The sequence below is a fragment of the Hyla sarda genome, chromosome 8, assembly GCF_029499605.1.
Source record: "Hyla sarda isolate aHylSar1 chromosome 8, aHylSar1.hap1, whole genome shotgun sequence".
NCBI lineage: Eukaryota > Metazoa > Chordata > Amphibia > Anura > Hylidae > Hyla > Hyla sarda.
In genome coordinates, this window is record NC_079196.1 from 216,494,009 (window position 1) to 216,506,238 (window position 12,230).

At 43.1% G+C, this 12,230-nt stretch overlaps 1 protein-coding gene across 1 annotated transcript in view; it reads right to left on the reverse strand.

Annotated features, from left to right (window-relative positions):
* Window positions 1-4,665: 4,665 nt before the first annotated feature.
* Window positions 4,666-12,230, reverse strand: part of MYO15A (myosin XVA) — a 149,138-nt gene continuing 141,573 nt past the window's right edge. The window contains exons 64-65 of the mRNA XM_056535537.1: window positions 10,714-10,854; window positions 4,666-4,916 (exon numbers count right to left, since the gene is read on the reverse strand). Coding sequence (XP_056391512.1) covers window positions 4,815-4,916; window positions 10,714-10,854 — 243 coding nt within the window. The 3' untranslated portion in view covers window positions 4,666-4,814. The remainder of the gene's footprint in view (window positions 4,917-10,713; window positions 10,855-12,230) is intronic.

The following is a 12,230-nucleotide window of genomic DNA, read 5'->3' on the forward strand; positions in this document are numbered from 1 at the left end:
AGGAGGAGAGTGCTCTCATATATAGTGTGAGGAGGAGAGTGCTCTCATATATAGTGTGAGGAGGAGAGTGCTCTCATATATAGTGTGAGGAGGAGAGTGCTCTCATACATAGTGTGAGGAGGAGAGTGCTCTCATACATAGTGTGAGGAGGAGAGTGCTCTCATATATAGTGTGAGGAGGAGAGTGCTCTCATATATAGTGTGAGGAGGAGAGTGCTCTCATATATAGTGTGAGGAGGAGAGTGCTCTCATAAATAGTGTGAGGAGGAGAGTGCTCTCATATATAGTGTGAGGAGGAGAGTGCTCCTATAAATAGTGTGAGGAGGAGAGTGCTCTCATATATAGTGTGAGGAGGAGAGTGCTCTCATATATAGTGTGAGGAGGAGAGTGCTCCCATATAACAATTAGTATTAGTGAACAAAATCAGAATTTGTGATATAATATCTGGAAGATCCCGATGATAAATCGGTAATCTGGCGCTGATCCCCATAACTGGGCTGCAGAGCCGCAGATTCTCCCCCCTCTTTGGCGCAGCGGCAGCTCAGCGCGCCCTCCTTGTCCTGCCTTGAACCTCTCCCTTTCTCCTCACTGCTCTGCCAGTTCGATTAGGCCGACACAACCTCCCTCTCGATGCGCAGTGACAGGTTCAGCGATCGCACAGAATCGCCCCTTTGTCATTCTCTTGCTCGCCCCAGGCAATACAGGGTTAAACCAGCACGTACAAGCATGTGACATTACCGCTGCAAGGCTGAGCCGAGCCGCAAACCCACGTTTTTTCTGACTTTTTCGTGCTCGACCAGTCTTCTTTTTAAGCCAAGTAATTACAAATCCCATTCAGCAATTTCCAGTGTTATCTGTTCCTGGGAAAGCTGGGTATCTGCCAATATGGCCGACATTACAGCCGTTGTCATCCAGCATTTTCTCGCTAAAAACATGGCCGCCTCTTATGTCATGATATGAAAGTGGATGCCGTCCACTTTCACCATACGGCAGTGTTTTTCAACCAGCATGCCTCTCTGACTGTTGCGTGATCTTGTGAGATCGGGGGAGATTATCAGGGGTCTTGTTCGTCTTCCATTTTGTAATAATTGCTCCAAGCCTATTGCAGATTCAGTCTTCCCAGCCTGGTGCAGGTCTACAATTTTGTTTCTGGTCCCTGACTTCCTTGGACAGCTCTTTGGTCTTGGCCATGGTGAAGAGTTTGGAATATGATTTGCTTCTGTGGACAGGCGTCTGTTATACAGATAACAAGCTGAAATGAGGAGAGTTCCCTTTAAGAGAGTGCTCCTAATCTCATCTCGTATAAAAGACAACTGGGAGACAGACATCTTGCTAATCGATAGGGGATCAAATACTTATTTTGTTGAATTCAAATATTTATTTCCTTCACTGTACGTGAATATTTTGAGAAAAATTAAGAAAAAAAAAAAAGTTTTGGTAAAACATTTATTAATTCATACATAAGAGGCCAAAAAAAAAAAATTTCAACAGAATGAAAAAAAAAATACAAAATTGAGTGTCAATTTCACATAAAATACACAAGCTATAAAACAAACAAAAATTTTACAAAATGGACTATAAAACAGGACAAAGTAGAAAACGGGCGTTCAATTAAAGGGACAGTCCAAAATAGGCCATTGTGATGTGACAGTCACCTCTGACATGAAATCTCCCCTTTAACAGTCTCCGTACGAGACACAGAGTTATGTCGTCTATAAACCAGAATTATTATTTTTTTTTCTTTACAAAAATTGCCATAAATAGATAAAATTTTAGTACACACAATGGATTCTTCTGTGATTCCTTAGTCCATCAAGTCCAACCTTTTCTCCTTTTTTCCTGCTGTGTTGATCCAGAAGAAGGAAGCTGGGAGGGATTCCTGCATTCCTATCAATGCTATATTATATAATAGACTGCAACAAAAACTAGGGGGCGCCAGCCATTACATCCAAACAAGTAGATGTGGCCACCTTAAAAGCCGGTTCAGTTTTATAGACAGGATAAAGCTAGGGCTACAAAGGGCTACAAAGGGCCCCACAGGTCGTGTAACAGGAAACCGCATCGGAGTCACATAACCAAAACCTTTCGGTGATTTGTCTGGGACTGTTGACAATTTGTTAAAGAAGCACTCCAGGTTTTTTTGTTTTTCTTTTCCCATATCATGCACACTCACCTTCACTAGTCCTACAGTGTCATCTGTTTTATTCCAGCACAGTTGCATCTAGGTGTTTATTACGGTAACTGGGCCATGTGATCACCAACTTTACCCACAAAAAATCAAAGTGGTCAGTCCTGGGTCAGCTGACTTCCTGTGAACTGTAGGATGACATCATTACCTAGCTCCCAAATTCCTCCCCAACTCTATCATTCCTCCCAGCTCTATCTGTATACTGCTGCTGCCATCTCTATGGGATCAGGATATATAGTAGTTATACCCCTCCCCTCCAGCTCTATCTGTATACTGCTGCTGCTATCTCTATGGGATCAGGATATATAGTAGTAATACACCTCCTCTCCAGCTCTATCTGTATACTGCTGCTGCTATCTCTATGGGATCAGGATATATAGTAGTTATACCCCTTCCCTCCAGCTCTATCTGTATACTGCTGCTGCTATCTCTATGGGATCAGGATATATAGTAGTTATACCCCTCCCCTCCAGCTCTATCTGTATACTGCTGCAATCTCTATGGGATCAGGATATATATACAGTGAAATCTCCCAATAGTCCTCCCAATAGTGGACAGTTTTTAATTCCCCGGCAGAGTCCCATAAGACTTAATGTATTTGCACCCTCCGAATAGGGGACATTCCCAATAGTGGACACGGACGCACCCAATCGGGGACAAAATACTCCTAATAGGGGACAAGACACTCCCAATAGGGGACAACCAGGGTTATGTGCCTGCCCTACCTTTTACACAGGGTCACTGTCAGGAGGTACAGACAATACCCCAGTAAGGGGCCCAGACCCCCCACTGCAGCCCCCTGCAGAAGCCCCAGCACAGAAGCTCTATCTGTATACTGCTGCTGCTATCTCTATGGGATCAGGATATATAGTAGTTATACCCCTTCCGTCCAGCTCTATCTGTATACTGCTGCTGCTATCTCTATGGTATCAGGATATATAGTAGTTATACCCCTTCCCTCCAGCTCTATCTGTATACTGCTGCTATCTCTATGGGATTTATATTTTACATGTGTTCAAATTGTGGTAAGAATCAGAAATTTTACCACAATTTTGGAAAAATCACAGGAAAACCTTTCACAATGCAGTAAAAATTTTTGAAAAATGCTGTAAAAAATCAATCTTTTGAATACAACCTAAAGACTTAAAATCTTCATAAAACACCTCAATTGTGATTATAGGTCAAATCACTTTCTCCTCACGGTAATATTTCTCTAATAAAAATGCATTTTGAATAAGAAAACACATCAAAACTGCACATAATGGGAACTGACCTCAAACTCACTCATGAGTCCAATGCAGTGTTTCCCAACCAGGGTGCCTCCAGGTGTTGCAAAACTACAACTCCCAGCATGCCTGGACAGCCTAAGGCTGTCCAGGCATGTTGGGAGTTGTTGTTTTGCATCATCTGGAGGCACCCTGGTTGGGAAACACTGGTCTAATGAGTTCAACTGGATAAACTTCAGCACCAGCAGCCTAATTAGATGGCCAGGTGCAGTGATGAGACTCCACACCCCCAGCCAAAGGATTCATGGGAAATGTAGGCAGCATTAGGAAATCATTTCAGTGATGGAATCGCAATCAATATGGCTGCAAACTCATGCCTGCCACATAAGCTAAAACAGGTCAGCACAAGGCCTACACAAGAACCTCTACATTATTCTTGAACAATAGCCTATGATGCATTATATAGGCAAAAACATTTTGTTTTCCTGGAGTGCTTCTTTAAAGGGGTATAAACTTTTTATATATATATATATATATATATATATATATATATATATATATATATATATATCAACTGGCTCCAGAAAGTTAAACAGATTTGTAAATTACTTCTATTAAAAAATCTTAATCCTTTCAGTACTTATGAGCTTGTGAAGTTAAGGTTGTTCTTTTGTCTAAATCCTCTCTGATGACACCTGTCTCGGGAAATGCCCATTTTAGAAGCAAATCCCCATAGCAAACCTCTTCTAAACTGGGCGTTTCCCAAGACAGGTGTCATCAGAGAAGACTTAGACAGAAAAGAACAACCTTAACTTCAGAAGCTCATAAGTACTGAAAGGATTAAGATTTTTTAATAGAAGTAATTTACAAATCTGTTTAACTTTCTGGAGCCAGTCCACATTACTAGATGAGACATTGCTATCTTCACGTCATGTGACCCAGGTCACCATGTAGCCCTAGCAAACTCTCCAAATTTGGCAACATGATGGTGCCTATTGGGGGGGGGGGGGGGCGCAATGGTTTACACCATCCATGGTGTATGATGTAACCATAGCTGGGTCCCTCTATCTATGGACTCCATAGCAGCTGCGAGGGCTGCCTCTAGACCAGTGTTTCTCAACCAGTGTACCTCCAGCTGTTGCAAAACTACAACTCCCAGCATGCCCGGACAGCCTTTGGCTGTCCGGGCATGCTGGGAGTTGTAGTTTTGCAACAGCTGGAGGCCCACTGACTGGGAAACAGTGCTCTAGGCTGTGTATCTAGCACCGGGAGCGGGAACGCCACCCATATATATATATATATATATATATATATATATATATACACATATTATACAATGCCAAATTCTAAAGTGCGGAGTGAAATGGTTTAGTCCAGCCATAATGGCGGTGGCGGCGGCATTCAGAGCAGAGTGATCTCGCTGGGTGGGAGCGTTAGCCGCTTATCTCGACTTAGAAGAAAATTCTCCATGTGAACTGCGACCACTCGGCATAATTCCAGACCCTGCAGCGAAAGGAGAGAGAATGTTAAAATGAGCACAGAATGTAATATGCCCCCTACAGGTGAGACTATGCATAGTGATTGTAGAGGTCAATGACTGATCTATGTTATTAGTGTGGCTGAGCAGCAGTTGCAAGAATACAAGCCCCACCATGACGGGAGTTGTAGTTTTGCAACAGCTGGAGACACACAGGTTTGGAAAACTCTTTTATAGAGACTTATGGTTGATGGAGATGGTGTGGGCTGTCAGGGCAGGAAGGGCATTGGGGTACAGTATATTATATAAAGTTACACCCTGTCACTACCCGTCCACTAAATGTCCTTCTTGGTTAGGTAAGGAATCCCCCCCCCCCCACCCCCCATTAGGTAGAAGCCTCAGTAGGTAGGGAATCACCCCTCAATTAGAAAATAGCCCTCAATAGGTAAGGATGTCCCCCTTTATAAGGTAGAAGGCCCAAAGAATATAGGTAAGTAGAGGATCCCTCTATTAGGTAGAAGCCCCCAGTAGGTAGAGAATACCCCCCTATTAGGTAGGGAATCCTCCCTATTAGGTTAAAGCTCCCAGTAGGTAGGAACATAACCCCCCCCCCATTAGGTAGAAGCCACTAATAGGTAGGTAGGGAATTCTCCATACTAGGTAGAAGCTCCCAGTAGTTGGGAAGGTAGGGAGGTGGAAGCCCCCTGTAGGCAAGGAATTTTCCCTACAAGGCAGAAGCCCCCCCCCCCCCCCCCAGTAGTTAGATATGAAATCCCTTCCCCCCCCCTCCTTTTAGGGAGAAGCCTCCAGTAAGTATAAAATCCCCCCATTAGGTAGAAGCCACCAGAATATAAGTATTAAGTATAAGCCACCAGTAGATAAGGAACCCTCCCCTTTTAAGTAGAAGCCCTCAGTAGTTAGATAGGGATTCCCCTATTAGGTAGGAACATAATCCCCCCATTAAGTAGAAGCCACTAATAGGTAGGTAGGTAGGGAATACTCCATACTAGGTAGAACTCCCAATAGTTGTGAAGGTAGGGAGTCCCATCTATTAGGTTGAAGCCCCCCTGTAGGTAGGAAATCCTCCCAATTAGGTTGAAGCCCCCTGTAGGCAAGGAATTTTCCCTACAAGGCAGAAGCCCCCCAGTAGTTAGATATGAAATCCCCCCTTCCTTTTAGGGAGAAGCCTCCAGTAAGTAGGGAATCCCTCTATTAAGTAGAAGCCACCAGTAGATAAGGAACCCTCCCCTTTTAAGTAGAAGCCCCCAGTAGTTAGGTAGGGAATCCCCCCTGTAAGGTAGAACCCACAATAGGTAGGGAACCCTCGGCTTTCAGGTAACAGCCCATAGTAGTTAGGTAGTCAGGTAAGTAGGGAACCTCATATTAGGTAGATGCCCCCATTAGTTAGGTAGGGAATCCCTCCTTCTAGGTTAAAGCCCCAAGTAGATAGGGTACGCTCCCTTTTTTAGGTAGAAGCCCCCAGTAGTTAGGTAGTCAGGTATGTAGGGAACCTCCTATTAGGCAGATACTTCCATTAGTTTCCTCCCAATAAGTCTCCTCCAAGGGAAAATAATAAAAATCCCTCTCACCTTCCCGACGCCCCCCACACTGAGGCCTCTACATCCTCCCTTCTGTTAGTGGTGCAGGACCTGCGATGAAATTATGTCATCGTGCGGCAGGCCCTGCGCCATTCTGGATAACAGCGGGAACGATGAAGAGACCTCAGCAAGGGAGCAGAGGGAAGGTGAGAGGGATTTCTTTATTTTTAAAGGGGTACTCCGGTGGAAAACTTTTTTTTTTTTTTATTAAACAGATTTGTAAATTACTTCTATTAAAAAAATCTTTACCCTTCCTGTACTTTTTAGCAGCTGTATTCTGTTCTTTTTGAATTTCTTTCTTTGTCTTGTCCACAGTGCTCTCTGCTGACACCTCTGTCCGTATCAGGAACTGTCCAGGGCAGGAGAAAATTCTCATAGCAAACCTATGCTGCTCTGGACAGTTCCTGACACGGACTGTGTCCAATCCGTGTCAGCAGAGAGCACTGTGGACAAGACAAAAAAAGAAATTCAAAAAGAACAGAATTTCCTCTGTAGCATACAGCTGCTAATAAGTACTGGAAGGGTAAAGGTTTTTAATAGAAGTCATTTACAAATCTGTTTAACTTTCTGGCACCAGTTGACTAAAAAATGTTTTTTCCCACTGGAGTACCCCTTTAAGGTCTTCACGTATCGCGCAAATGTTTATCAGAACAACCCTGCTCGCCATCTATCTAATGTAAATGGCTTTAGGGGAAAGAGTGAGACATGTTGGATCCTTTTGTTCTCAGGAGATAAAAGCAGATGTCAGAGGTGTCTGGCAGCAGCTTCTTATCCCAATTAAGAACACATGCGCGATGAGCTGACCCGAGCGTGCATGTGTATGGGTGGGGGGATAAGTCGCAGAGAGCTATTGCAGGTATATGGCCACCATTAGGCTAGAATTCCACTGAGGTTTTTGCCCAAAAATGGCAGAAAAAACGCCAGAAAAACTGCCACCGTTATTCCCTGCGTTTAGGCATTTTTTCTGTCATTTTTACCTTTGTGTGGAATTTGCCTTTTTTTGGCCCCTTTTGGTTTTTTTTCCCTAATTTTTGGGGTACCAAAAAAAAAAAAAAAGGATGCTGTAGGGATGGAAAAAATGTAATTAATGAATTTTTTTTTTATAACGAAATATTAATAAAAAAGATATCTCCGTCACTTTTTTTGGATCGCCGCTAATGTCCAAAAAAGAATAAAAACCGCCGGCAAAAACGCCAAAGTTAAAACCAACATGGCGTTTTTTGCTTTCCCATAGACTTCTATGGAAGGAAAACGCAAACGATTTCTGTGCAAAAAAAACGCCAAACTAGGTTTTGGAAAACCTGGAAATAGCTGAAAAACGCCAAAAGGATAAAAAAAAAAATTGATCTGTTTACTATTGACTTGCAGCTAACATCTGGACGCTGCGTTTTTTCACTGAAAAAATTCTGTGCGGGAAAATTGGCGTTTTTTTTTACGCCGTTTTTGCAAAAAAAAAAAATCCTCAATGGAATTCCAGCCTTACTGTATATGGATCAGTGGCTGCAAATCTACAACAAATGATCCTGAATGATGATGAGTTTAGTGAGTACTGGTGGGTGATGAGCGGAAACTTGGCACATACCCGCTGCTACCGGGTCTGACTCAGGGTCCACAGGGCAGCGGAAGATAGAAAGCGGCATGAAAGATTCCAGAGACAGAACAGGTTATATAGACGTCATTCACAGCAAGAAGCAAAAGAAGTCATTATAGAAGTGTTTTCCAACCAGGGTGCCTCCAGCTGTTTCAAAACTACAACTCCCAGCATGCCCGGACAGCCTTCGGCTGTCCGGGCATGCTGGGAGTTGTAGTTTTGAAACAGCTGGAGGCACCCTGGTTGGGAAACACTGCATTATAGCAAAGCAGCCTATATATAATCAGTCACCCCCCCCATACACTAGTAGAACCAGCTGACTGTCTAACTGATGCCAGAAAGTTAAACAGATTTGTGAATTACTTCTATTTAAAAATCTTAATCCTTCCAGTACTTATCAGCTGCTGTATGCTTTTGAGGAAGTTCTATTTTTATTTTATTTCCTTTCTGTCTGACCACAGTGCTCTCTGCTGACACCTCTGTCCATGTCAGGAACTGTCCAGTTTGCTACGGGCATGCTGGGAATTGTAGTTTTGAAACAGCTGGAGGCACCCTGGTTGGGAAACACTGCATTATAGCAAAGCAGCCTATGTATAATCAGTCACCCCCCATACACTAGTAGAACCAGCTGACTGTCTATCAGGGTACGTTCACACGGGCGGATTTTTTTGCGGGTTTTCCGCTGCGTATTTGAAAGGGGGACGGGCTCTTCTCGGCTGTCCGCAGCAGATTTTCCGCGGCGGAATTTACGCAGCGGAAAATCCGCCGCAATCCCCATTGAAGTCAGTAGGGACTGCAGCGGAAAATCTGCAGCGGAAAATCTGCTGCGCACCGCCGAGAAGAGCATGCCCCCATTCAAATATGCAGCGGGAAACCCACAAAAAAATCCGCCCGTGTGAACGTACCCTTACTGTGTTTCCCATCCAAATGTTTCTATTGCAGAGGACTCCTCTGCACCATGATGGCGCAATTTCTGTGGCTGAAAAATCTGCCGTGAAAATTCCAATTTTGGCCTCCGCAGAAAGTATTGACATGCCGATTCTTTTTGCGGAAGCCACTCAGAAATGCATTGCCGTCTATGGAGAGGATGCATTTCCCGGCGATCATGGCGCTGGCATGTTCTGTGAAGTTATTTCCAGCTCTATCGCTCTTGTTCCATACAAAGTGAATGTTTTATCTGAAGAACTCTTAGGCCGGGTTCACACTACGAAATTTCCAAGAAGAATTCCGCTTTAAAATTTGCGGTTGCAGCAGAATCCCATTACTGTCAATGGGATTCCGCTGCATAGTGCGCACACTGAACGATCGGCTGAAGATGCGCAAAATACATCGGGGTCTGTCGCTGACCGATTCAGTCAGTGCCCTGGGAATATCTGTCCGCAATATTTCCTGTAGTGTAAACCCGGCCTTAGGCTGTATTCACGCCTGCATTGGAGGTTTAAAGGGGTACTCTGACGGAATTTTTTTTTTTTTTTTTAAATCAACTGATGCCAGAAAGTTAAACAGATTTGTGAATTACTTCTATTTAAAAATCTTAATCCTTCCAGTACTTATCAGCTGCTGTATGCTTTAGAGGAAGTTCTATTTTTATTTTATTTCCTTTCTGTCTGACCACAGTGCTCTCTGCTGACACCTCTGTCCATGTCAGGAACTGTCCAGTTTGCTATTGGGATTTGCTCCTACTCTGGACAGTTCCTGACATGGACAGAGGTTTCAGCACAGAGCACTGTGCTCAGACAGATAAGAATTCCAGAAAGAAATACAGCAGCTGATATGTACTGGAAGGATTAAAGGGGTACTCCGGTGAAAAACTTATTATTTTTTTTCAATCAACTGGTGCCAGAAAGTTAAACAGATTTGTCAATTACTTCTATTAAAAAATCTTAATCCTTCCTGTACTTATTAGCTGCTGAATACTACAGCGGAAATTATTTTCTTTTTGAAACACAGAGCTCCCTGCTGACATCACGAGCACAGTGCTCTCTGCTGACACCTCTGTCCATTTTAGGAACTGTCCAGAACAGCATATGTTTGCTATGGGGAATTTCCTTTTACGCTGGACAGTTCCTAAAATGGACAGAGATGTCAGCAGAGAGCACTGTGCTCGTGATGTCAGCAGAGAGCTCTGTGTTTCAAACGGAAAAGAATTTCCTCTGTAGTATTCAGCAGCTAATAAGTACCGGAAGAATTAAGATTTTTTAATAGAAGTAATTTACAAATCTGTTTAACTTTCTGGCACCAGTTGATTTAAAAAAAAAATAAAAAAAATAAAGGTTTTCACCGGAGTACTCCTTTAAGATTTTTAAATAGAAGAAATTTACTAATTTGTTTAACTTTCTGGCACCAGTTGATTTTAAAAAATAAAAAATTGTTTTCTACCAGAGTACCCCTTTAATTGCAGGTTCTGTCTGATATAACAACCACTAGAGGGCAGCATGCTGCACACACATTGGAAACTCAATGGACCCCATAAAAGTCAATGGGGTCTGTTGGCTCTATTTTTTTACTACATGGTTCTACTCCAATGACGAAAAAGAACAAAGGAAAATACAAATCAGGTGTGAACGCGGCTTTACGTGAACTCACAATCCGGCGTTATATCACACAGCGAATAACTGGAAGCCGCTGCTTTACCTGCTCCAGCTGTAGCTGTGTTACCCGCTGTGCCATCATATCGCCCAGCATGACGTCGACATAAGGGTAGCTGAACCCTGGCACTGGGCGCTGCGTCCTCGTGCTCTGGATATCCTTCAGAGGGAACGTCACCATCAGCCCCTGGAAAATAACATTGAGAGACGTGAGAACAGGAAAGCGAGGAAAAAAACCGCGTCCTCATACGTGTACCAGGAACGCCAGAGTCTGCCAACTAGTTTATTTACGCACGTGAATAGATCATTTAATGAACAATGGAATGTTCTGCCATTTTATCATATTCTTTTTTTCTTCGCCATCTTCAAGATCTCTACTTTCTGTTGGCAAGTAAAAACACCCAGGGTTTCCCAACCAGTGTGACTCCAGCTGTTGCAAAACTACAACTCCCAGCATGCCCGGACAGCCGAAGGCTGTCCGGGCATGCTGGGAGTTGTAGTTTTGCAACAGCTGGAGGCACACTGGTTGGGAAACACTGAAGAGGATACCAACTTATTCCTCTCCTAGTGGGGTTATACTGTGCACGCAGCTATACAGCCATGGGCACAGCTCAGGCTGGGAAAGAGGTATATACATTGTACATCTCCTGCTCAGCATAAACATACAGTATAGATCACTGGTTTAAAGGGGTAATCCGGTGGAAAACATTTTTTTCTAATCAACTGGTGCCAGAAGGTTAAACAGATTTGTAAATTACTTCTATTAAAAAAATCTTTACCCTTCCAGTACTGTTTAGCAGCTGTATGCTACAGAGGAAATTCTTTTCTTTTTGAATTTCTTTTTTTTTTGTCTTGACCACAGTGCTCTCTGCTGACACCTGGTGCCCGTATCAGGAACTGTCCAGAGCAGGAGAAAATCCTCATAGCAAACCTATGCTGTGTGCTCTCACAGTGCTCTCTGCTGACACCTCTGTCCGTTTTAGGAACTGTCCAGAGCAGCATATGTTTGCTATGGGGATTTGCTTCTGCTCTGGACAGTTCCTGACACGGACAGAGGTGTCAGCAGAGAGCACTGTGGACAAGACAAAAAAGAAATTCAAAAAGAAAAGAACTTCCTCTGGAGCATACAGCTGCTAAAAACTACTGGAAGGGTAAAGATTTTTTAATAGAAATGATTTACAAATCTGTTTAATTTTCTGGCACCAGTTGATTTGAAAAAAAAAAAAAAAAAATGTTTTCACCGGAGTACCCCTTTAACTTCTCTGTGGATCCACGATCTTTCTGCTCCATGGTAAATGGAGCAGAAATTATACAGAATCGGCAGCTGTGTCTGCGGCAATTTGCTGCGGACATAAGTGCCATCCCATTGACAAACGTGACTTTATTGCTCGATTTTGCAAAAAAGATTAAACGTGTTAAAGGGGTACTCCGGTGGAAAACTTTTTTATTTATTTTTTTAAATCAACTGGTGCCAGAAAGTTATACAGATTTGTAAATTACTTCCATTAAAAAATCTTAATCCTTCCAGTACTTATTAGCTGCTGAATACTACCGAGGAAATTC